Genomic DNA, 21,540 nt, shown 5'->3' on the forward strand with positions numbered 1-21,540 from the left:
AAGGGAGGCCGGTTACCATGGCAACTAGGTTAGGGCGGAAGTGGCTCCCAAAACTGACTCTCACTAATCAGGTGACTCTCCTGTCTCCTGCACGTGACACCGGAGCCCAGGCGCCGGTCTACCTAGTCGGACTCCGCCCCTCTTTCCTTTACTGACAACTGACGGCGACCTCGAGCAATGGTCCTTGAGGCTCCTCCAGGAGACCCCGCCCTGTGGTAGTGAAAGAGCCAATTAGACTGGGGAAAAAAGAAGCAACGCCCCAGGTTTCACCCCGGTTTGACAGACGCAATTTAGGCCATCCCCGGGTCCCTCCGCCCCCTGTCTATTTCTGCCGGCGACGGACAAATCTTCTGCCCAATAGCGCGTCCTCTTTTTGTCGTTTGGTCCCGTCCCCATGGAAGCTGAACCAATGGGCAAGCCAGGTCTCAGCGGGTGGTGGGGGTTGCACTGCGGTAATATGGCTCTTCCTCAGCCAGCGGCGGTGGCTGGAGGTGGGGTGGAACGGTCCTGCCTCTAGGTCTGGACTGCAGGGTCTCGGCGGGTCGTGACTCGGCGGTTGTGGCGGATGCCGGAGGAGCGTCGGTCCCGCCGCTTGGCGGCCCCTGTGTCAAAATGAACGCTTCAGCGTCGGTCGGGGGCCCACTCCCCGCGCCGCCCACGGGCCCGGCCGCCGCGCTGCCTCCAGGTTCTGCCGCGCGGGCCCTGCATGTGGAGCTGCCGTCTCAGCAGGTAACCCCGCGGGCTCGCGGCGCTCTGGAGGGGCCGGGAGGAGGCCCGTGAGGGATCTCCGTGGGCCGCGGGCTGACCCAGTGCCAGCCGGGAGACGGGGAGAATTGGCCGGGGAGAATTCCGAGGACTGAAGAGGGCTGTCCGGAGGTCTTGGGAGGGGAGGGATCCAGGGATGGCCGAGTCTCTGGGGGATCTTCGAGTCCCAGGAGACATCCCGTTACAGGAGATGGGTTTGGAAAAGACGGAAAGGGACCCAGTGAAACTCCCCGGGCCCCGCCTCTTCCCCCGTAGGGAGCTGGGGATTCCCTGGCGCAGACCCTCCACTTTATCCCTCTTGGGAAGGGACCCAGGGAAGCCCTGGTGTCCCAGGAGAGATAGGGAAAGCACTTTTTCATTTTTAACTCATTCACTTGCTGACAAACCGAGTGGTGCTCTCTGCTGCGGGAGAAATGAGGTTTCCCGCATTTGCTTTTAATCTCTCCTTGTTATGAAGTACTCCTATAAACTTCTCAAGAAAAATCTTTTGGGACTTACGGTTTCCTTCCTGTTCTCCAACCCTCCCAAAGAAGGCACTTTAGCAATTTGAGGGGTGGTGCTACATTCCTTCAAAAGAGTAACTGTGGAAGAAAGAACATTTGATGTACAGTACATATTTACGTCTTCCCCATCCTTTAGCAAGGCGTGCAGAGCTTCCTGGATCCAACTTGGATCCACGCTGTAAGCAGATAATAAAGAGAGAACACCGAGTTTGGGGACCTGACAAAACTCGTTGTATCACAGACTTGTCTGTAGAGTACTTCTTTCCTTCTCTCCCCTGCCTTCTTGCTATCCCCCAGGAAGAAACTTTGAAGGAAGTTTGGCATTTAAGAGACTGAACGAAAGTACCTTTCATCTTCCCCCATCCCCTAAGAGGACCTAAGAAAAATGGCCAGTTGTTGAGAGTCTACCGTGTTGGGTTTGTGCCAAGTGCTCAGCTGGCTGGGAGTTGATTCAATGTCCCAGCTCTGGGAGGTGGCTTTTTTTCATTAGCTCCATTTTGTAATTCTGGAGACAGAGGCTTAAATATGTAAAATCGCCTGGTCAAAGCCTTGCAGTTAGTAAGTAGTGAGGCTGGGTTTCAGAATCCAGCTTCTGACTGTAGCCCCTGCACGTGGTTGTTGTCCTGCAGACTTGAGCAATCTTTTCTCCACTGTTTTCACGTGGGACAGAGTACTTTCCTCCACACCCTTCCTCCAACTTTCCATCCGTGTCTTAGGAAAGAGTCCGACAGAAGAGAACAGAGGTTGGGGGAAGAGGGTGGATGGGAAATGGGCTGGATTTGAATACAGAAAAGTGTGGGGATATGAGGGCTGCTAAAGGGCAAGAGAGGTGGAGATCTGAGCTACAGCGGTGGCCATGGAACTGAGTTGTTTGCAGAAGCAAGGGCTTTTTTGTGCGGGGGCAGAGAGGATTTGAGATACTGGGAGAGCATGGACCCTGGTTTTGTGGTGCTGTTGGGAAGGGAGTTTGTGGATAATATGAATTTGAGGCTAGTGAGGTTTGGATTGTATTTACAAGGTTTCTGGGGGAGAGTGAAAGTCTGGGGGAGAGGGAGACTAGCCTCTGGAATGAGCATCAATGTGAATTTGTGTGTGTGTGTGTGTGTGTGTTGGTGGATTGTGAGAGTGGACACTGGGAGAGGCAGTGATGGGCGGAGAAATCCTGAAGGAGGAGCCAAGAGGGGTTTAGTTTGGGAGACCTTTGGGAAACTGTGGGATTAGGAAAGAGAAAGCATCATTTGTTTCATAGAGCCTGTTCTCTGATAAAAGTTCCCAGTTTAACGTTGGGGGAAATAATCCAAACAAACTGTCCATGGAATAAATCTAACTGCATTTGTAAGCATTTGTCCAGTTTTGGGGTTTGTGCCAAGGGATATCGGAGAAGACAATGGCAAGCCACTCCAGTACTCTTGCCTAGAAAATCCCATGGATGGAGCAGCCTGGTAGGCTGCAGTCCGTGGGGTCGCTAAGGGTCGGACACGACTGAGCGACTTCACTTTCACTTTTCACTTTCACACATTGGAGAAGGAAATGGCAACCCACTCCAGGGTTCTTGCCTGGAGAATCCCAGGGATGGGGGAGCCTGGTGGGCTTCCGTCTATGGGGTCACACAGAGTTGGACACGACTGAAGTGACTTAGCAGCAGCAGTCAAGGAATATATAGTGGCTTAAGTGTATGGCTGAATGCTGTATGATCACTGAGTATGGTATTTTACAGCTTTCTGGGGGGTGTCATCCTTCTTGAATTCTTGGAAGGCAGCCTATACAGCAAAAGCACTTTTACTTTTGCTCTTGACATTAATTTTGCTTTTTGGGTCAAAATGCTCAAGATTTTAGGATATAAATATATAACATTTTAAAAAACTAAGCTTTTTGTTAAAGTGTTATCTGTATACTTCAAGTGTACCAGTTATTAGTACACAGCTTGATGAATTGTCACAAAACAAAGTTATATAAGTGCTACCCAGATTAAGAAAGACAAAATTATTACCATCCCAGAGGTCCCCCTCAAATCTTCTCTCCAAAGAAACTACTGTTCTGATGTATAAGAGAAAAGTTTTTGCCTGTTCTTGAAACTGTATGTAAATGGAGTCACACAAAAAGGTATTATTCTTTTGCTCAATATTGTTTGTTAGAGTTAGAGAATGTGTGTATATGTTATTGTGTTAGGTGTTATAGTGTTATTGTCTTTTTTGCCTATGGCTTTTGCAGAATTTCGAAGCTTTAGATAAATTGGAAATCCAGTTAACTTTCTTTTAAATAACACTTTGAAAATTGTGTCATTTTAGTAGATTACATGCTATTTGATAAGATGTCAGTATTTTTAAACAGAAAAAAGATACTGTTGATTTAAGATTTTCACGATAAAATTGATTATTTCCAAGCACACATTCAGTGGTTTCTTCCCACTACCCCCAGCCTGTTTCTAAGGCAGAGTTTTTCAACCTCAGTACTGTTGACATTTGGGTTGGTTGGTGGGTCTGTAAAGTATTTCGTCACCTCTGTGGCTTCTACCCACAATATACCAGCAGGACCATCTGAGGCCTGACAGTCAAAAATTGTCTTTAGTGGTTGTCAAATGTCCCATAGGGAGCAAAATTACTTCTGGTTGAAAACTACAGTTCTAGGATATATTTTTGTTTTAGGATAGAGTGTATCCCGGGCTTCCCTTGTGACTTGGCTGGTAAAGAATCCGCCTGCAATGCGGGAGACCTGGGTTTGATCCCTGGGTTAGGAAGATCGCCTGGAGAAGGGAAAGGCTACCCACTCCAGCATTCTGGCCTAGAGAATTCCATGGACTGTATAGTCCATGTGATCCCTGATGCTGGGAATGATTGAAGGCCGGAGGAGAAGGGGACAACAGAGGATGAGATGGTTGGATGGCATCACCGACTCAATCAGTGGTCATGAGTTTGAGTAAACTCCACGAGTTGGTGATGGACAGGGAGGCCTGGCGTGCTGCAGTCGTGGGGTCGCAAAGAATTGGACACAACTGAGCAACTGAACTGAACTGAGAGTGTATCCCTTCTATTACTTACTGATTTATCTCATCTCAGTCTTAAGTACCACTGATTCTAGTGGCTGTATTGTTTAAAATATTAGTTTACTGTATATTAGTTCCCAAAGTGTTGGACTCCTCTACCCCAAGTCTGTCTACAGAAAAAGGTTTATTTTATTTTGGCTCAAAGAAAGCCCACAAAACTATAAGACCTAACTAATAGTTTTTATTTTAATCCACTTTTCTTAAAAAAAGAAATCTAGTTAATGCTGCATAAATCCTGAACCTTTATATGTATGAGTACTAACTGCAGTGCATAGTAGCTACTTAATTGTATCAGATGGGACTGCTACTTAGTTTTTCTTTTTTTTCTTCTTTATGATCTTACTTTACCTGTAATTTAAGCATGAACTAGTCATGCATTTTGAAGACCTGTTTTTTCTTTTTGATTTTTGGTTGAGGTTTGTAATTAGTGAATATAAGCTCATCTGAAGAATAACTTCCTTCGCACCTTGGGTTTAGGCATTTTGAAATAAAAATTTGTGTTTTGTGATAGAGGTATTTTTTATGTCCTTAAAAGTTTGAGAGCATTTCTTTCCTCCCCAAAGGCTTCCTCCTTTGGGTATAACCTAACTGCATTCCTCACATACTTAGAGCTGGGGAGGCTCTTTATTGATTGTTTAGGGTTTCCCTGGTGGCTCAGATGGTAAAGAATCCTCCTGCAATGCAGAAGACCTGGGTTCGATCCCTGGGTTGGGACGATCCCCTGGAGGAGGGCATGGCAGCCCACTCCAGTATTCTTGCCTGGAGAATCTCGTGGACAGAGGAGCCTGGTGGGCTGCTGTCCATGGGGTCACAAAGAGCTGGACACAACTGAGCGACTAAGCACATACACATGCATAGTGACCCTTTGAGGGTCGCTGCATACATAAACATTTTGCATATAGGTATAGTCCTAACCTAGTTTAATCCCTTCCATTAAAATAACTTTACAATTCATTATTACTTTCCTTAGATGGTTGTCGTAGTTAGTGTGCCTACATCTACCACATTTTTGTATAATAATGTTTAGTTATGTTTGTTTAGGGGCTTCCCAGGTGGCTCAGTGGTAAAGAATCAGCCTTATAATGCAGGAGATGAGGTTTCAATCCCTGGGTCAGGAAGATCCCCTGGAGAAGGAAATGGCAACTCACTCCAGTATTCTTGCCTGGAGAATCCTATGGACAGAGGAGCCTGGCGGATTATAGTCCTTGGGTTCCCAAAGTTGTCTGAGAGACTAAGTGACTGATGATGTTTGTTTAACCCCCATTAATAGATTTTTGGTGTTTCCAGTTATTCTGTGTTACATTGTTGCAGTGAATATCCATATACAGGAATCATTCAGCTGAAGAATATGTATACACACACTTAAACATATAAATATGCACATGTATACCATATATATACGTATACACATTTTTGTTATTTAGATTTGCATTTAATTATTAATGTTTTAATAGCTTCATTTATTGTATGCAGACACTATGCAAAGTTTTGTTGTTGTTCACTCGCTGAGTCATGTCCAGTTCTTTGTGACCCTGTGGACTGCAGCATGCAAGGCTTCCCTGTCCTTCACTTTCTCCCAGAGTTTGCTCCAATTCCTTTCTGTTGAGTCAGTGATGCCATCCAACCATCTCATCCTCTGTTGCCCCCCTTCTCCTGCCCTCAAAAAAGGTTGAGGGCAGGAGGAGAAGGGGGGCAACAAACTCATTTATCCTTACACAACCCTATGAATTTCAATATATATTTTTAAAATTTTTATTCATTTATTTTTGGCTGTGCTGAGTCTTCACTGCTGCACACAGGCCTTCTCTAGTTGCAGCGAGTGTGGGCTACTCTCTAGGTGTGGTGCACAGACTTCTCACTGCGGTGGCTTCTCTGGTGGAGCACGGGCTCTAGGGCTCACAGGCTTCGGTCGTTGCGGCGCATGGGCTCGGTAGTTGTGGTACACGGGCTTAGTTGCTCTCAGGCATGTGAAATCATCCTGGACCAGGTATCCAATCTGTGTCTCCTGCATTGGCAGGGGGATCCTTAACCACTGGTCAACCAGGGGAGTCTGAGTTTCAATATTTTTGCATAGATCTGTGTAGCATTTTTTTTGCGACTTGCTTGTTTATGTCCCTGGCATTAATTTTTCTGATTACTTACTTGTATTTTTTCGTTCATTTTAAAGAGCATTTTTCTTGTCATATTTTGGAAGGAAGTGGGTTATATTAGTACTGTTATATACTATTATTAGTGCTATTATATATCAGTGCTCCCTTGAATTTTTAAAAATGGATTTTATTTTTTAGAACAATTTTAGATTTATGGACAAATTGAGGATAGTGCAGAAGGTTTCATACTGTATACCCATTTTCCTCTATTCTTAAGATCTTTCATTAATATGGTACATTTGTTACAATTGAAGAACCAGTATTGATATGTTATTTTTAACTAAGGCCTTTATTTTATCAAATTTCTTTCATTTAAAAAATTGTGTTGGGATTTCCCAGGTTGAGGGTACTTCTCTGGCATTCCATTGGTTACGATGTCACCTTCCAAACCAGGGTTCCATTCCTGGTGGCAGAGCTAAGATCCAACATGACTTGAGACCAAGAAACCAAAATATATAACAAAGCAGTGTTGTAACAAATTCAATAAAAGACTTACAAATGGTCCACATCAGGACATAGTGGGGGAAGGAGAGGATGGGACGAAATGAGAGAGTAGCATTGAACCATATACATTACCATATGCAAAATTAGATAGCCAATGGACATTTGCTGTATGACACAGGGAGCTCAAACCCAGTGCCCTGTGACAACAACCTGGAGGTAAGATACAGGGAAGGTGGGAGGGAGATACGAGAGAGAGGGGACACATATATACCTATGACTGATTCGTGTGGGTATATGGCAGAAACCCACACAATATTGTAAAGCAATTATCCTTCAATTAAAAATAAATAAAAATTCTTAGTAAGAACGTGGTCCACATAAAAAAGACCCCAAAAGGAAATTGTTGTGAGATATACATAATATAAAATTTTCTGTTGTAATCATTATTAAGTGTAATTCAGTGGCATTAAGTACATCCTCAGTGTTGTGCAAACATCACTACCATCCATTTCTGGAATTTTTCATCATCTCAGACAGAAACTGTACTCTTTAAACAACTCCCCATTCTTCCTTCCCCCAGCTCCTGGTAAGCTCTGTTCCACTTTCTGTCTCTTATGAATTTGCTTATTCTATGTTCTTCATATAAGGGAATTATGCAATATTTGCTTTTTTATTTCATTCAGCATAATGTTTTCAGCATTCATCCATGTTGTAGCATGTATCAGAATTTCATTTCTTTTAAGGCTGACTAGTGTTCCATTGTGTTTAAATACTACATTTTGTTTATCCATTTGTTGATGGATCTTTCAGTTCAGTTCAGTCGCTCAGTCATGTCTGACTCTTTGTGACCCCATGAATCACAGCACGCCAGGCCTCCCTGTCCATCACCAACTCCTGGAGTTCACTCAAACTCATGTCCATCGAGTCGGTGATGCCATCCAGCCATCTCATTCTCTGTCGTCCCTGTCTCCTCCCACCCCAATCCCTCCTAACATCAGCCTCTTTTCCAGTGAGTCAGCTCGTCGCATGAGGTGGCCAAAGTATCGGAGTTTCAGCGTTAGCATCAGTCCTTCCAGTGAACACCCAGGACTGGTCTCCTTTAGAATGGACTGGTTGGATCTCCTTGCAGTCCAAGGGACTCTCAAGAGTCTTCTCCAGCACCACAGTTCAAAAGCATCAATTCTTCGGTGATCAGCCTTCTTCACAGTCCAACTCTTACATCCATACATGATCACGGGAAAAACCATAGCCTTGACTAGACGGACCTTTGTTGGCAAAGTAATGTCTCTGCTTTTTAATATGCTATCTAGGTTGGTCATAACTTTCCTCCCAAGGAGTAAGCATCTTTTAATTTCATGGCTGCAATCAGCATCCTCAGTGATTCTGGAGCCCAAAAACCAAAATCTGACACTGTTAATGTTTACCTAATACACTTTTTCAAGATCTCATCATGCACACCACATTGTATTTATTTATTTATTTATTTTTACCACATTGTATTTAGTCTCCCCTTGGCTGTAACAGTTCCTCAGACTTCTTTTTGATGACCTTGATAGTTTTGAGTACTTCTGAGGTATTTTGTAGGATGCCTTTCTATGGGAATTTGGTGTGTTTTTTTTTTTCACATGATTAGGTTGGGATTATGGGTTTTGGGGAGAAAGCCTGGATAGGTAAAGTGCCATTTTCATCTTATCGTATCAAATGTACATACTATTAACATGACTTATCACTACTGATATTAACCTTTGTCATCACTATTGAGGCTGTTTTTTGTCAGGTTTCTCCACTGTAAGATTACTCTTTCCCACTCATTCCTCCATGCTGTCCTCTTTGGGAGGAAGTCACTATATCCAGGCCACACTTTAGGGGTGGGAATTGATGCTCCCCCTCCTTGAGGGGAGCGTATCTGCATAAATTATTTGGAATTCTTCTGCATGGGAGAGTCCTACCAGTAACCACTTCCTTTTACAGATGAGGAAACTAAAGTCTGGGTAGCTTTCTCAGAGTCACACAGGATGTCACCACAGGGACTTCAGGTTAGGTCTTTGATTCCCACTACCATAGATACCTGTTCTTTGCAGGGTTCTGGTTAAAAACAGAAGCTTGAAGCTATCTCAAGGTTTGAGATAATCATGCTTTTTATTTCCCACAGCATCTGTACACAGCACTGTGCTGATTACATAGTAGGAGCTCAGTATATTTTTTATTTTAGAATTTTATTTGTATGTGAGTCATTCCTTTGAAGAATTTAACAGCCTAAAGAAAGGAAGGAAATGGGATTGAAACACATACAAGAAAAAATGCTAGAAGCACAAAATTTTGCTAAAAGCAAAAATGCTAGAAGCTTAATTTAGCTGTATGTGATACATTTATTTTCCCTTGATGTTTCTGTTTGTTAGATATCTTTTGTCTGTCTGATTTAATCATCTTTTTATTATGTGTTCAAAAGATCTTTTTCCTTGACAACGCCACTGAAGGCAGAGAGAAAGCTGTATCTTCCTGGGAACATATGCCCTGTGCAGTGTTATGTATTTTTATTCCTTCCACAAATATTTGTTGAGCCCCTTCCTTGTGACTCAGAAACAAGTATATAGTTGTGTTATATAGCTGTACAAGAAAATGATGGCAATTTTTGAGCTGCTTTGCTTCTTGTAAACAAAACTGTGAGGAAGCTTCAGAAACAAAATACCAGCATCCCCAAATCATTATTTTTATGTGATAAAATGCCATTAGGATTTTAAGGTTTTAATTTTTTTTGGTGAAATGTTTAATTTTCCTTTCAAAGGAAAAGCTGTGTTCTTAGTGTTAACTTTAAAATTTATCCACTGGGTCACAATTCTTAGCTTGTGGCAGAAAATTCAGAAGTGAAACTGACTGGAAATAGAGCAAGAGCAGAATTGAAACTATAAGCTGGGCCTGAATGAGTAATAGCATTAAGAAAAAAATTAGGTTTTCATAGTTTCCAAATGTATATTTTTGATAATATGTGTATTTTTATCAGTAGACATCACTACTGGAGGAAAAAGAAATACTTGTCATTTTTAATGTGCTCTAAGGAGTGCAGGTACAAACTAGGGGTAAGTTAGAAAAACTAAAGACAGATCTATATTAAGAGAGGGGTTGAAACAGTTTAGGCTTTGTACCTTCAGGTTTAATGGCATCAATAATGTCTCAGTGAAAGTTTTTTTAAATGTCTTGCATTTTAGGAGTTGGGTTCTTAGATTATATATGTAGAGGAGCACATGGAGAAGGGAAACTTGACATTGGGATGTTTTTCAAAAACATATTTGTATTATACCTTTTTAATTTGATATTACCTGACGTCTATGGGGTTGCACAGAGTCGGACACGACTGAAGTGACTTAGCAGACCTTGTTTTCTGGCTTCCCTGGTGGCTCAGCACTAAAGAATCTGCCTGCAATGCAAGAGATGTGGGTTTGATCCCTGGTTGGGGAAGATCCTCTGGAGGAGGAAATGGCAACTCACACCAGTGTTCTTGCCTGGGAATTCCCATAGACAGGGGAGCCTGGCGGGCTATACAGTCCATGGGGTTGGTTGGACACAATTTAGCATCTAAACAACAACTACCTTGTTTTCCATCTTATTTTAAGATCAAAGCATGAATTTTGAGTCATAGAATTTTATAGATGCAAAATCTGAAGCCCTCAGAGGTGAAATATTACCCTGGCCAGAGACTTCGTCCCTCCATTTATTTACATTCTAAAGGAGTCAGTTCAGTTCAGTCGCTCAGTCGTGTCCGACTCTCTGCGACCCCATGAATCACAGCACGCCAGGCCTCCCTGTCCATCACCAACTCCCGGAGTTCACTCAAACTCATGTCCACAGAGTCGGTGATGCCATCCAGCCATCTCATTCTCTGTTGTCCCCTTCTCCTCCCGCCCCCAACCTTTCCTATCATCAGAGTCTTTTCCAGTGAGTCAACTCGTTGCATGAGGTGGCCAAAGTATGCAGTTTCAGCTTTAGCATCAGTCCCTCCAATGAACACCCAGGATTAATCTCCTTTAGAATGGACTGGTTGGATCTCCTTGCAGTCCAAGGGACTCAAGAGTCTTCTTCAACACCACAGTTCAAAAGCATCAATTCTTCGGCGATCAGCTTTCTTCACAGACCAACTCTCACATCCATACATGACCATGGGAAAAACCATAGCCTTGACTAGATGGACCTTGGTTGGCAAAGTAATGTCTCTGCTTTTTAATATACTATCAAGGTTGGTCATAACTTTCTTTCCAAGGAGTAAGCGTCTTTTAATTTCATGGCTGCAGTCAGCATCTGCAGTGATTTTGGAGCCCAGAAAAGGAGTCAGTAAAGAGTATTAATTTAAGAAATATGATTTGAGTGCCCTGCTCTTCCTGTTAGTGGCAGAAACCTGACCAGATCAACAGTTTCACTCTGCTTAGCTTGGTGTTTTGAGAATTTGTTTCTTAAATTTATCTCTGGGCTTTGACACATTATCCCTACAACTTTGGGAATTTTAGGCTAGAAGTAAAATGTGGGAAAGACTGTATTTTAAACTTACTTCGCTTTGCAGGCTGTGGTCTCGGGCTGCATCCTCTTGTCCCTTTTATAGTGTGTATTAGTGAAATGTCCCGCTGTAATTTGAGTGATCAGTCTTCCTGTTTTGTCCCTGGGTACTTACTATGCTTATCCTTTTTTGAATATCTCACTTAAGAAGCCTTGGTTCTTTACCTCTTCAAGTTTCTAAAACAGCAATCATCTGGTAATCATGAGTTTTTTGTTGTTAGAAACTTTATTTATGCTGACTGCGATAGACGTCATTTACTAGTTACCAAAAACTGGAGTCAAGTGCATTTATTGGTTGAGAAGCTGAGAAAGCTGAGCTAATATTAGAACCCAGAATTGATGAGTCTGTTTGTTATCCTTTCCCCACCATGGTTGTTACAATGTCTTTCCAGATGCCCTCAGGTGTTTTTGAAAATAATAGGGAAAAAAGGAAGCTGAAGGTGGTGGCCACCTGTGGCTTTTTTCAGTAGATTGCTGGGTAAGGAAAAAGAGAAGATACAAATGAGTGAGAATGGAAATCAGACTTTTATAGTCTTTTTTTTTTTTTTCTGGAAAAACTTGGTCCTCTTTTAACATGACTGTATTTTTTTGACTGAGGGCTTTACTGGACTACAAGTAATTCATGTGTCCATGTTAGCCTATGTCAGAAGTAAATAGTTGCTAGTGCAGAAGTGGAAGAAATTAACTGAGTAATCCGTTTATTCAACAGATTAAAGTAGCTCCTTTGATTTATGTTAAATATGGGATTAGCAATTTATGTGTCTTGTTATCTTCAATCTAATTATGTCTTTCGGAGGATGTGAAATTTTACCTATCACAATTCCAGTCTTTTTTTGTATAAGAGCTAATACAGTAAAACTAAACTTTAAAAAAAATACAACATGAAAATAATTTAGGAGTATGAAAAAGCTGTGTTTTAAAATTTTGCCCACCTTAATGAATAATGTCATTGAGAAAACTGGTAGGGCTTTCATCCACTAAAATGTTACTATCAGGGTTTATATGAGAAGCAACAACATGAGGAATACTTTCTAATTTTTCATTTTGAAAATAGATCATAAACCAACCTAGGCAGGTAAGCTGTGGGGTGCTCATTTAAGGTCTAGGATATTTGACAGGACTGTACTCCTGGGTCAGAGTTGGTCCCATCATGTATATGATGTAGGTATTTCAGGTTTGTTTTCTTGAATGGAGTTTATCCTACATGGAAGGTATTTAATATAAGTAATAAAAATAAAGAACAGTTGTCCTGGTGCTCTGGAGTGACTGGTTTACGTATAATATTCATGTATTTCTACCGGAAGAAATCAATCTAATTATTAGATGGGGACACTAGAGTTGCAGAATTTCTTAATTGTACATTAACTGCATTTTTTCACAAATTTGGATGTTTTAAAACTACCTGAAAATTACTAAAAATTCCTGTTCACTATTCTTACCTTGTATTTTCAAGAAAAGTTTACCTTATCAATACCGTCTTTAATAAACTAGTAAAATATACAGTGCATTTTAGATACTATATCAAAAATAAAAATAAATAAGTTGTTACTTAGAAGTAAACATAAAATCTGTTACAAAATGGAAAAAATTAATTAGACATTAAATTTCTGCTGTGTACCGAATACTGCGTTAGACTCTGGTGTACCTCCTCCAGCTTCTCTTATTGCTGGAGTACCAGAATATCTCTGAATATGGTTTTACAAATTCTCAAAAGCACAGAATTATTTCCTTAATATGGTATGATAGGAAGATTATAAGGCTGGTTCTGAGTGTAACTAAGGTGTCTTTGGGAAAAGCATATGTTCTGGGCTTTGGTTCTGATGGTTCTTGACTTCACAGTGAGAAGGTTGGGTTATCTGTTTCTCTGTACATATCTTGAACCTCTGTGCGCCTCCATTTCCTCACTTGTCAGTTGCTTTCCTTTTTGTCCCTATCATTTTCATTCCACAAATACTGTGCTCACCTCTACACTATTTGTTTAACAGATTTGTTCTACACTATCATTTGTTGAACAGATTTTTTTTTTTTTTTTTTTTTTTAGTTTCTACCATGTGTACCACAGTAGTGAAGAATATTGTTTTCTAGAACTGGATGCTTGGATTCAGATACTGACTCAAATCCTCCCTAGTTGGCAGTCTGGAAGTTACTCTCCCTATGCCTCCAGGAAGGGGCAGAATAATACCTGTGCTGTAGGGTTGTTGAAAGAATTATGTGGGTCATAAGTTTGCCTGCAAAGGTGCTTGGTGTGTAGTAACTGCTCAGTGCTCAAGAAACGCTAGCTGTTACTGTCACTGCTCCTACTGCTGCTATTTGTCAGGCTCTGAGGATACAGGATAAATAAGGCACTGTCTTTGTCCTGAAGGGATTTGTAATCTAATGGTTAAGGCAACTACATCAGCAGACCAGTTTAGTGTAATGTAAGAGATGGTTTGAGTTAAGTGCTGAGGTGGAAGAGAGTAGGAAAAGCATTCAAGCGGAGACACCAGCTTGAGCAGAAAGGTAAGTAGGTGTAGAAGGAATGGCAGATAAATTGCACGAGGCTGGAGTTTAAGGCTCTTGGAGGAGAATGGAAACAAGCTGGAGAGGTGTAGTTTGGGATCAGATTATAAAGGGCCATGTATGCCCTGCTTTGAAATTTGGACATTGTCCTCAAGGTAGAGGAGAGGACTTTTTTTTTTTTTTAATAGACTTTAGTTTTTAGAGCAACTTCAGGTTCACAGCAAAATTGAGCAGAAGTTACAGAGATTTTCCAAATACTTTCTGCCCCTGCATGTACATTTTTGTTTTTAGCTGCTAAGTTGTGTCTGACTCTTTTGTGACTTCAAAGACTATAGCCCGCCAGGGTCCTCTGTCTTTGAGATTTCCCAGGCAAGAATACTGGAATGGGTTGCCATTTCCTTCTCCATGGGGATCTTCCCAGCCGAGGGATCGAACTGCAGTTTCCAGCATTGCAGGCGGTTTCTTTACCACCGAGCCACCTGGGAAGCCCGAGCCACCTGGGAAGCCGTAGCCTCCCCTATTAGCAACTTCTTCCACCGCAGTTATACATTTCTCACAATTGGTGAACTACATTGACACATCATCGTTACCCAGAGTTCACAGTTTACGTTAGGGTTTACCTCCACCTTTATGGCAGAAAATGAAAAAGAACTAAAGGGCCTCTTGATAAAAGTGAAAGAGGAGAGTGAAAATGATGGCTTAAAGCTCAACATTCAGAAAACTAAGATCATGGCATCCGGTCCCATCACTTCATGGCAAATAGATGGGGAAACAGTGGAAACAGTGGCTGACTTTTTTTTTCTGGGCTCCAAAATCACTGAAGATGGTGATTGCAGCCATGAAGTTAAAAGACACTTACTCCTTGGAGGGAAAGTTATGACCAACCTAGACAGCATATTAAAAAGCAGAGACATCACTTTGCCAACAAAGGTCCGTCTAGTCAAGGCTATGGTTTTTTCAGTAGTCATGTATGGATGTGAGAGTTGAACTCTAAAGAAAGCTGAGTGCAGAAGAATTGATGCTTTTCAACTGTGGTGTTGGAGAAGACTCTTGAGAGTTCCTTGGACTGCAAGGAGATCCAACCAGTCTATCCTAAAGGAGACCAGTCCTGGGTGTTCATTGGAAGGACTGATGTTGAAGTTGCAACTCCAATACTTTGGCCACCTGATTCGAAGTAGCTGACACATTTGAAAAGACCCTGATTCTGGAAAAGATTGAGGACAGGAGAAGAAGGGGATGACAGAGGATGAGATGGTTGGATGGCATCTCCGACTCAATGGAGATGAGTTTTGGTGGACTCGCAGTTGGTGATGGACAGGGAGGCCTGGCGTGCTGCGGTTCATGGAGTCGCAAAGAGTCGGACACGACTGAGCGACTGAACTGAATTACCTTTGGTGTTGTATGTACATTCTTGGTTTTGACCATACATATAATGATATGTGTTCACCAATGTAGTGTGATGCAGAGTAGTTTCACGACCTGAAAAATCCTTTGCACTATACCTATACCTCCCACTCTTTTAACCCCTGAAACCACTGATTCTTTTACTGTCTTCTAAGTCTTGCCTGTTCCACAGTGTCATAGCTGGAATCATACAGCTCCTCTGAGTAAATGTTAAGGAGCACAATTCCTGCTATGTATGTTAAGAGTATTTTATGTTGCAAGTTTAATTTCATAAGAAGCTGCCAAACTGACTTCCAGAATAACTGTACCAGTTCGCATTCCCACTAACAGTGAATGAAAATTGTTCCACATCTTTGTCAGCATTTGGTGTTGTCAGTATTCTGGATTTTGGCTTTTTTAATAGGTGTGTAGTGGTATTGTGTTGTTAAAGTTTGCATTTCCCTAGTGAAAAATGATGTGGAACCTCTTTTCATATGTTTTTTTGCTGCTTGTATGTATCTTACTTGGTGAGGTGTCTGTTAAGGTCTTTGGGCCATTTTTCATTCAGGTTGTTTTTGTTATTGTTGAGTTTTATGAGTCTTTGTATATTTTGGGTAACAGTCGTTTGTCAGATGTGTCTTTTGCATATGTTTTCCTCTGTGGTTTGCTTTCTCGTTCTTCTGACATTGTTTTTCAGAGAACAGAAGTTTTAAATTTTAATGAAGTCTGATTTATCAATTATTTTTTTCATGGAGAGAGTGTTTGGTGTTGTATCTGAGAAGTAGTTGCCATACCCAAGGTCACCTAGATTTCTTCTCTGTTATCTGCTCTGAATTTTATAGTTTTGCAATTTTACCTTTAAGTGTATGGTCCATTTTGAGTTGGTTTCTATAAAAGGTGTAAGGTTTGTGTCTAGATTCTTTTTTTTTTTGCATGAAATCCAGTTATTGCCACACCATTTGTTGAAAAGACCATCTTTGCTCTGTTGCATGGCCTTTGCTCCTTTGTCAAAGATCAGTTGACTATACTTATGTGGTCTCTTTCTGAGCTCTCTATTCTGCTCCTTTGATTTCCTTGTTTATTTAGTTTGTCAGTGTTCACAAAAAATATCTCGCTGGAATTTTAATAGGGATTGCATTGAGTCTGTAGATCAAATTGGAAAGAATTGACATCTTGACAATATTTCATCTTCCTATCCATGAATGTATAGTGTTTCTCCAGGTATTTAGTTGTTCTTTGCTATCATTCGTTAGAGTTGTATAGTTTTCCTGTAGATCTTGTTTCTGTTTTGTTAGATTTATACCCAAGTATTTCATTTGGGGCTTTCCAGGTGGCTCAACCGGTAAAAAATCTGCCTGCAATGTGGGAGAGCTGGGTTTGGTTCCTGGGTTGGGAAGATCCCCTGGAGAAGAGAAAGGCTACCTATTCCAGTATTCTGGGCAGCAGAGTTCCATGGACTGTATATATAGTTCATGGGGTTGCAAAGAGTCAGACTCGACTGAGCAACTTTCACTGATGCAGATGATTTCATTTTGAAGGGACATTAATGTAAATGATATTATGATACTAAATGCAAATTCTACTTGTTTGTTGCTGGTATATCCAGGAGTTTTTGGTTGATTTTCTCAGATTTTCTACATAGATGATCATATCATTTGTTGAACAGAGACAGTTTTATTTCTTCCTTCTCAATCTCTATACCTTTTATACCTTTTCTGGTCTTACTGCTAGTACAAGCTAGTCCTTTTTTCTTTGCTTTTTTAAACTTTTTGTTTAGAGAGAATTACAAGCTTATTGAAAAATTGCAAAAGCAAAACTTATGCAAGAACACCTTTATACCCTTTACCCAGAGTCATCCATTGTTAACATTCCGTTTGCTTTATCATTTGCAAGCTCTCTCTTCCTCGGTGTATACAGACATAGATAAGGTTTTTTTGGTGTGTGAATCATTTGAAGTTACATACTTCGTGACCATGATTGTGGTAAAACTGATTGCCCAGCTCTCAGCACTTTCTCCACGTTTACCAGTCTGCCCTTGGCGTTGTGCTGTGAGAATGGGAGGATAGTTTTGAGGAGAGACTGGTGGTGAGAAAAGCGGTTGAGTAGAGAGTGGTGAGAAGACTGCCAACAAAGTTTCTAAATAAGGGGAGACTGAGGCCCGAGCGTGAGGCAGTGTGAGATAGTCATCATTCATCATTTCTTTATTCCTTCAACGGACATTTATTGAATATCTGTGTAGCTGTGCTTGGGATAAAAAGACAGTTCTGGTTCTTAAGGAGCTTAGTGAAGCTGCAGAAGGGCCAAGAGTTGTGACAAAATGTAAGTCCTTACCTTTTTATCTTATGTCATTTAGTAGCTAATGTCTTTAGAACCATTTTCATAGTATTTTTTGCCACAGTAGTTAGAACCATCTCCCCTACTTAACAGGTGAGAGAATCAGGGCCCAGAAAAGAATGGTGAAGAGCTAGAGTTCATGCTTCAGCTATTTTGGCTTTAAATTCAGAGCTTTTCCCACTACCTCACTGTTAGCTTCTTGGATTTAAAACATAGTTTTCCAGGTTCATTGTTGTCTCTATCTTCATAAATCTGTATTGCTCAGGCTAGGTGGATAGATTTTGAAGCTACAGGTAAACTGACTACTAAAAGCTGGCACAGCTGTACGGTGATTGGTGATAATGGTAATATTATTGAAGTATCATATGTGACAGCACTGTGTCTTCGCGCTTTGCAGTTCTTCCATTTACTCTTCAGGGCTTTCCTGGTGGCTCAGACAGTAAAGAATTTGCCTGCAATGTGGGAGACCTAGGTGTAGGTCTCTGGGTTGGGAAGATCCCCTGGAGAAGGAAATGGCTTGGAGAAGGGAGTGGCTACCCACTCCAGTATTCTTGCTTGGAGAATTCCATGGACAAAGGAGCCTGGCAGGCTACGGTCCATGGGGTTGCAATGACTGAGTGACAAACACTTTCACTTTCTTTTCATTTACTCTTCATTGCAACTCTATCAGGTAGAAGCTGTTATTAGCTCCATTTTACAGATAAGGTGTCTGAAGGTGAGAGATTAATTACAAACCCAAGTGATAGCTCAGTAGGTAAGGAATCTGCCTGCAGTACAGGAGACCCCGGTTCGATTCCCTGAGTCGGGTAGATGCTCTGGAGAAGGGAGAGGCTACCCACTCCAGTATTCTTGGGCTTCCCTTGTGGCTCAGCTAGTAAAGAATCCACTTGCAGTGTGGGAGACCTGGGTTCAATATTTGGGTTGGGAAGATTCCCTGGGTCGGGAAGATCCCCTGGAGAAGGGAAAGGCTACCCACTCCAGTATTCTGGCCTGGAGAATTCCATGGACTTCAAAGTTGGACACAACTGAGCGACTTTCACTTTGAAGTGAGATAGCAGAGCTGGGAATCAAACCTAAGCCAGCTAAGTTTATACCACAACACAAAACCAGTGTTTGATATAATTGGAATAAATAGCTCACAGTCTGATTTTGGATTGAAGCACACGCCCTTTGTTTTTCTCAGGTTGATTTAATTGAACTCAGTTTGTGGCTGGTAGTCTCTGGAACTGTTTACCCTAGTGCTTCAGTGTGCTGGCTGTTTCACAGGAGCTAGTCCTTATGTTATGGATGGCTTAATTTGCCTGTTCATCTATTTCTCTTGTGGCTGAGCATCTATCAAAGTCTTCCCATATTATTTGGTCTTAAAAAAGTCAAAGTTTCTTGATGTAGATGTGGAAATGGGGCAGAGACCAGGGCTCTTAATCTTACTGAATTTGTGTAGGAGAGGTAGTCAGAGGTATTTGGTCTTTTATTTCATTGTGTAGATCCTGGCACATCATGAGTGCTCAGGAAATGTTCAGATACGTTGGTTTCTTCAGTTCAGTTCAGTTCAGTCGCTCAGTCGTGTCCGACTCTTTACGACCCCATGAATCACAGCACGCCAGGCCTCCCTGTCCATCACCAAATCCCAGAGTTCACTCAGACTCATGTCCATCAAGTCGGTGATGCCGTCCTGCCATCTCATTCTCTGTCGTCCCCTTCTCCTCCTGCCCCCAATCCTTCCCAGCATCAGACTCTTTTCCAGTGAGTCAGCTCGTCGCATGAGGTGGAGGGTACAGTGTATGGGAGAGAATTATGAAGACATGAGGATGTTTGTGAATGTTGTGAGTTTATTGAAACAGGTTGGGATCGAAGATGGTACTGGAAAGAAGATTTAAGGCCTTTGGATTTAGTTAGTAAAGCTTGATTACAGTGGGAGGACCTTATGAGATAAACGAAGCCTGGGTTAGTTCTGGGGCAAAGAGGGAGGGGTAATGGGAAGAAATAATGGAAATGAAAACATGAAGGTTCTGGGTTAGAATTATGAAGTTACAGCTTGCTAATCTTGGTAGATTTTAAACATAGATTCTGCCTGTAATTAGTATGTTAACATTTAATGCATAATGGGTCATTCTTTGGTGGTCCAGTGGTTAGGACTCTTGTTCTTCTACTTTAGGGGGCAAGGGTTCAATCCTTGGTCGGGGAACTAAGATCTATGTACCGTTCACCTTGACCCCTCCCCACCCTCCCTCCCCAAGAAAAAGCATAATAGCTTGTACTTTATCTTAAAGAATTGTATAGAACTTACAGTTTGTAAGTGAGCTCTTGTTTGCAGAAGAGGAAGTCGATATATGTACAAGAAGGAAGCTGGTTTTTCATAAGCAATGATAGCTTTAGGAAAATAAATGAAAAGTGTGGAAAAGAAGAAACATATGCCAGAGATATTGTGAAGGAAGAATTGATGGGCTGATCGCTGATCAGAAATGAGAGTTGGGTCATGGGATATCTGCCTGGAAAGGATGTCTCAAAGGTTTTGAAATAAGGAAGCACATGCATGGTGTACATACACACATGTACACATAGCCTAGATCAGACCTGGGTGCAAATCCTGAATTTGCTATTTACTAACAGCGTAAACATGGGTGGGCCCGTTTACTTAGGGCCTTAATTTTATTATCTAAAAAATAAGTAAAATGGCTTAGATTAATGCTTAGTAAAACAGACTACCTGAGGAGCTTGTTAAAATGTAGATTCTGACTGAGTCAGGTCTGTAATGGGACCTGAAATTCTGCATTTCCAACAAGTTCCCAGGTAATACTGCTGAGCAAAGGTTTAGATGACTTTTAAGATCCTTTTCAGTTCTATAATTCTATTTATTTAATGTTTTTCTTTGGAGATCTGTTATATTATACTCCTGTGACTTTATTACCTCTATTTAGATAGATAAATTCTAAATCTGTCTCTTTACTTCAGATTAGAAAATGCCTAAATCAATTTGTCGTCTTTAACACTAACCACATCCCTTTCTTGACATCCGTATTTCTGTTCATACTTTATATTCGTAAAATACTTTAATTTTTCAGAGAGCTTTTATATCCATAATTTCATTTGATCCTTAAAATAACCCACAGAGGTAAGCATGCAGGAAATGTTTCTATTTTATGGAAGAGGAAATAGGCTCAAAGGGACTCAGAGACTTACTTACTAGTAAGTGGTTAGAACTACCCCCGAGTTCAGGATTACTGATTCCCTTACCACGATGTCACACCGCTTCTGGTAATGGCTGTCATAGATACCCAGGCTTGAGGGTTGGTTGCCATCTCTTTTTTAAAAAGTGTAAATTTAGTTTTGTTTAAAAAAATAGATAATATATTCATATGGATTACAGTTCAGCAGTATATAAGAGGATACAGTGAAGAGTCTTCATACCACTCTGTATCCCAAATACCCATATTCCCTTCACTTGGACAACCAGTGTTATCAATTATATTTTATGCTTCTCCTATCATTACATAATTATATTCTTTTTTCCTGTTAAACACAAATGATAACTTGTTAAACATACTGTATAAACTGTACTATTTAAAAAAAACTAATAGTGTATTGTATAGATTGTTACATATGAGTGCTCAGAAAGCTGCCACATAATTTATTCTTTATGGTCCCATACTGTTCCAATGTAGGATATGTATAAACATCAGTAGTCCCCTATTGATGAACATCTAACTTATTTCCAGTTTTTGCTAGTATTGTGTTACATATATCATATTGTATATCTGCAAGTGTATTTTTAATACAGGTGTGGAAGTAACATATGCATTTGTAATTGTGCCATCTTTTAGAGGTTTCCCAATTATACTTTTTTCAGAAAAGTGTCTGTTTTGCCACTGCCTGT

The 21,540-nt window shown here is 41.1% G+C and overlaps 1 protein-coding gene across 2 annotated transcripts in view; it reads left to right on the forward strand.

The window, feature by feature from the left end:
* Positions 1 to 445: 445 nt before the first annotated feature.
* The window catches only part of UVRAG (UV radiation resistance associated), a 323,717-nt gene continuing 302,622 nt past the window's right edge, over positions 446 to 21,540 (forward strand). For both annotated transcript variants that reach the window (XM_055423714.2, XM_055423715.2), the window contains exon 1: positions 446 to 729. In XM_055423714.2, coding sequence (XP_055279689.2) covers positions 613 to 729 — 117 coding nt within the window. In that variant the 5' untranslated portion in view covers positions 446 to 612. The remainder of the gene's footprint in view (positions 730 to 21,540) is intronic.

Source organism: Moschus berezovskii, chromosome 14, assembly GCF_049115385.1.
Source record: "Moschus berezovskii isolate FMDL1 chromosome 14, NW_MosBer_1.0, whole genome shotgun sequence".
Taxonomy (NCBI): Eukaryota; Metazoa; Chordata; class Mammalia; order Artiodactyla; family Moschidae; genus Moschus; species Moschus berezovskii.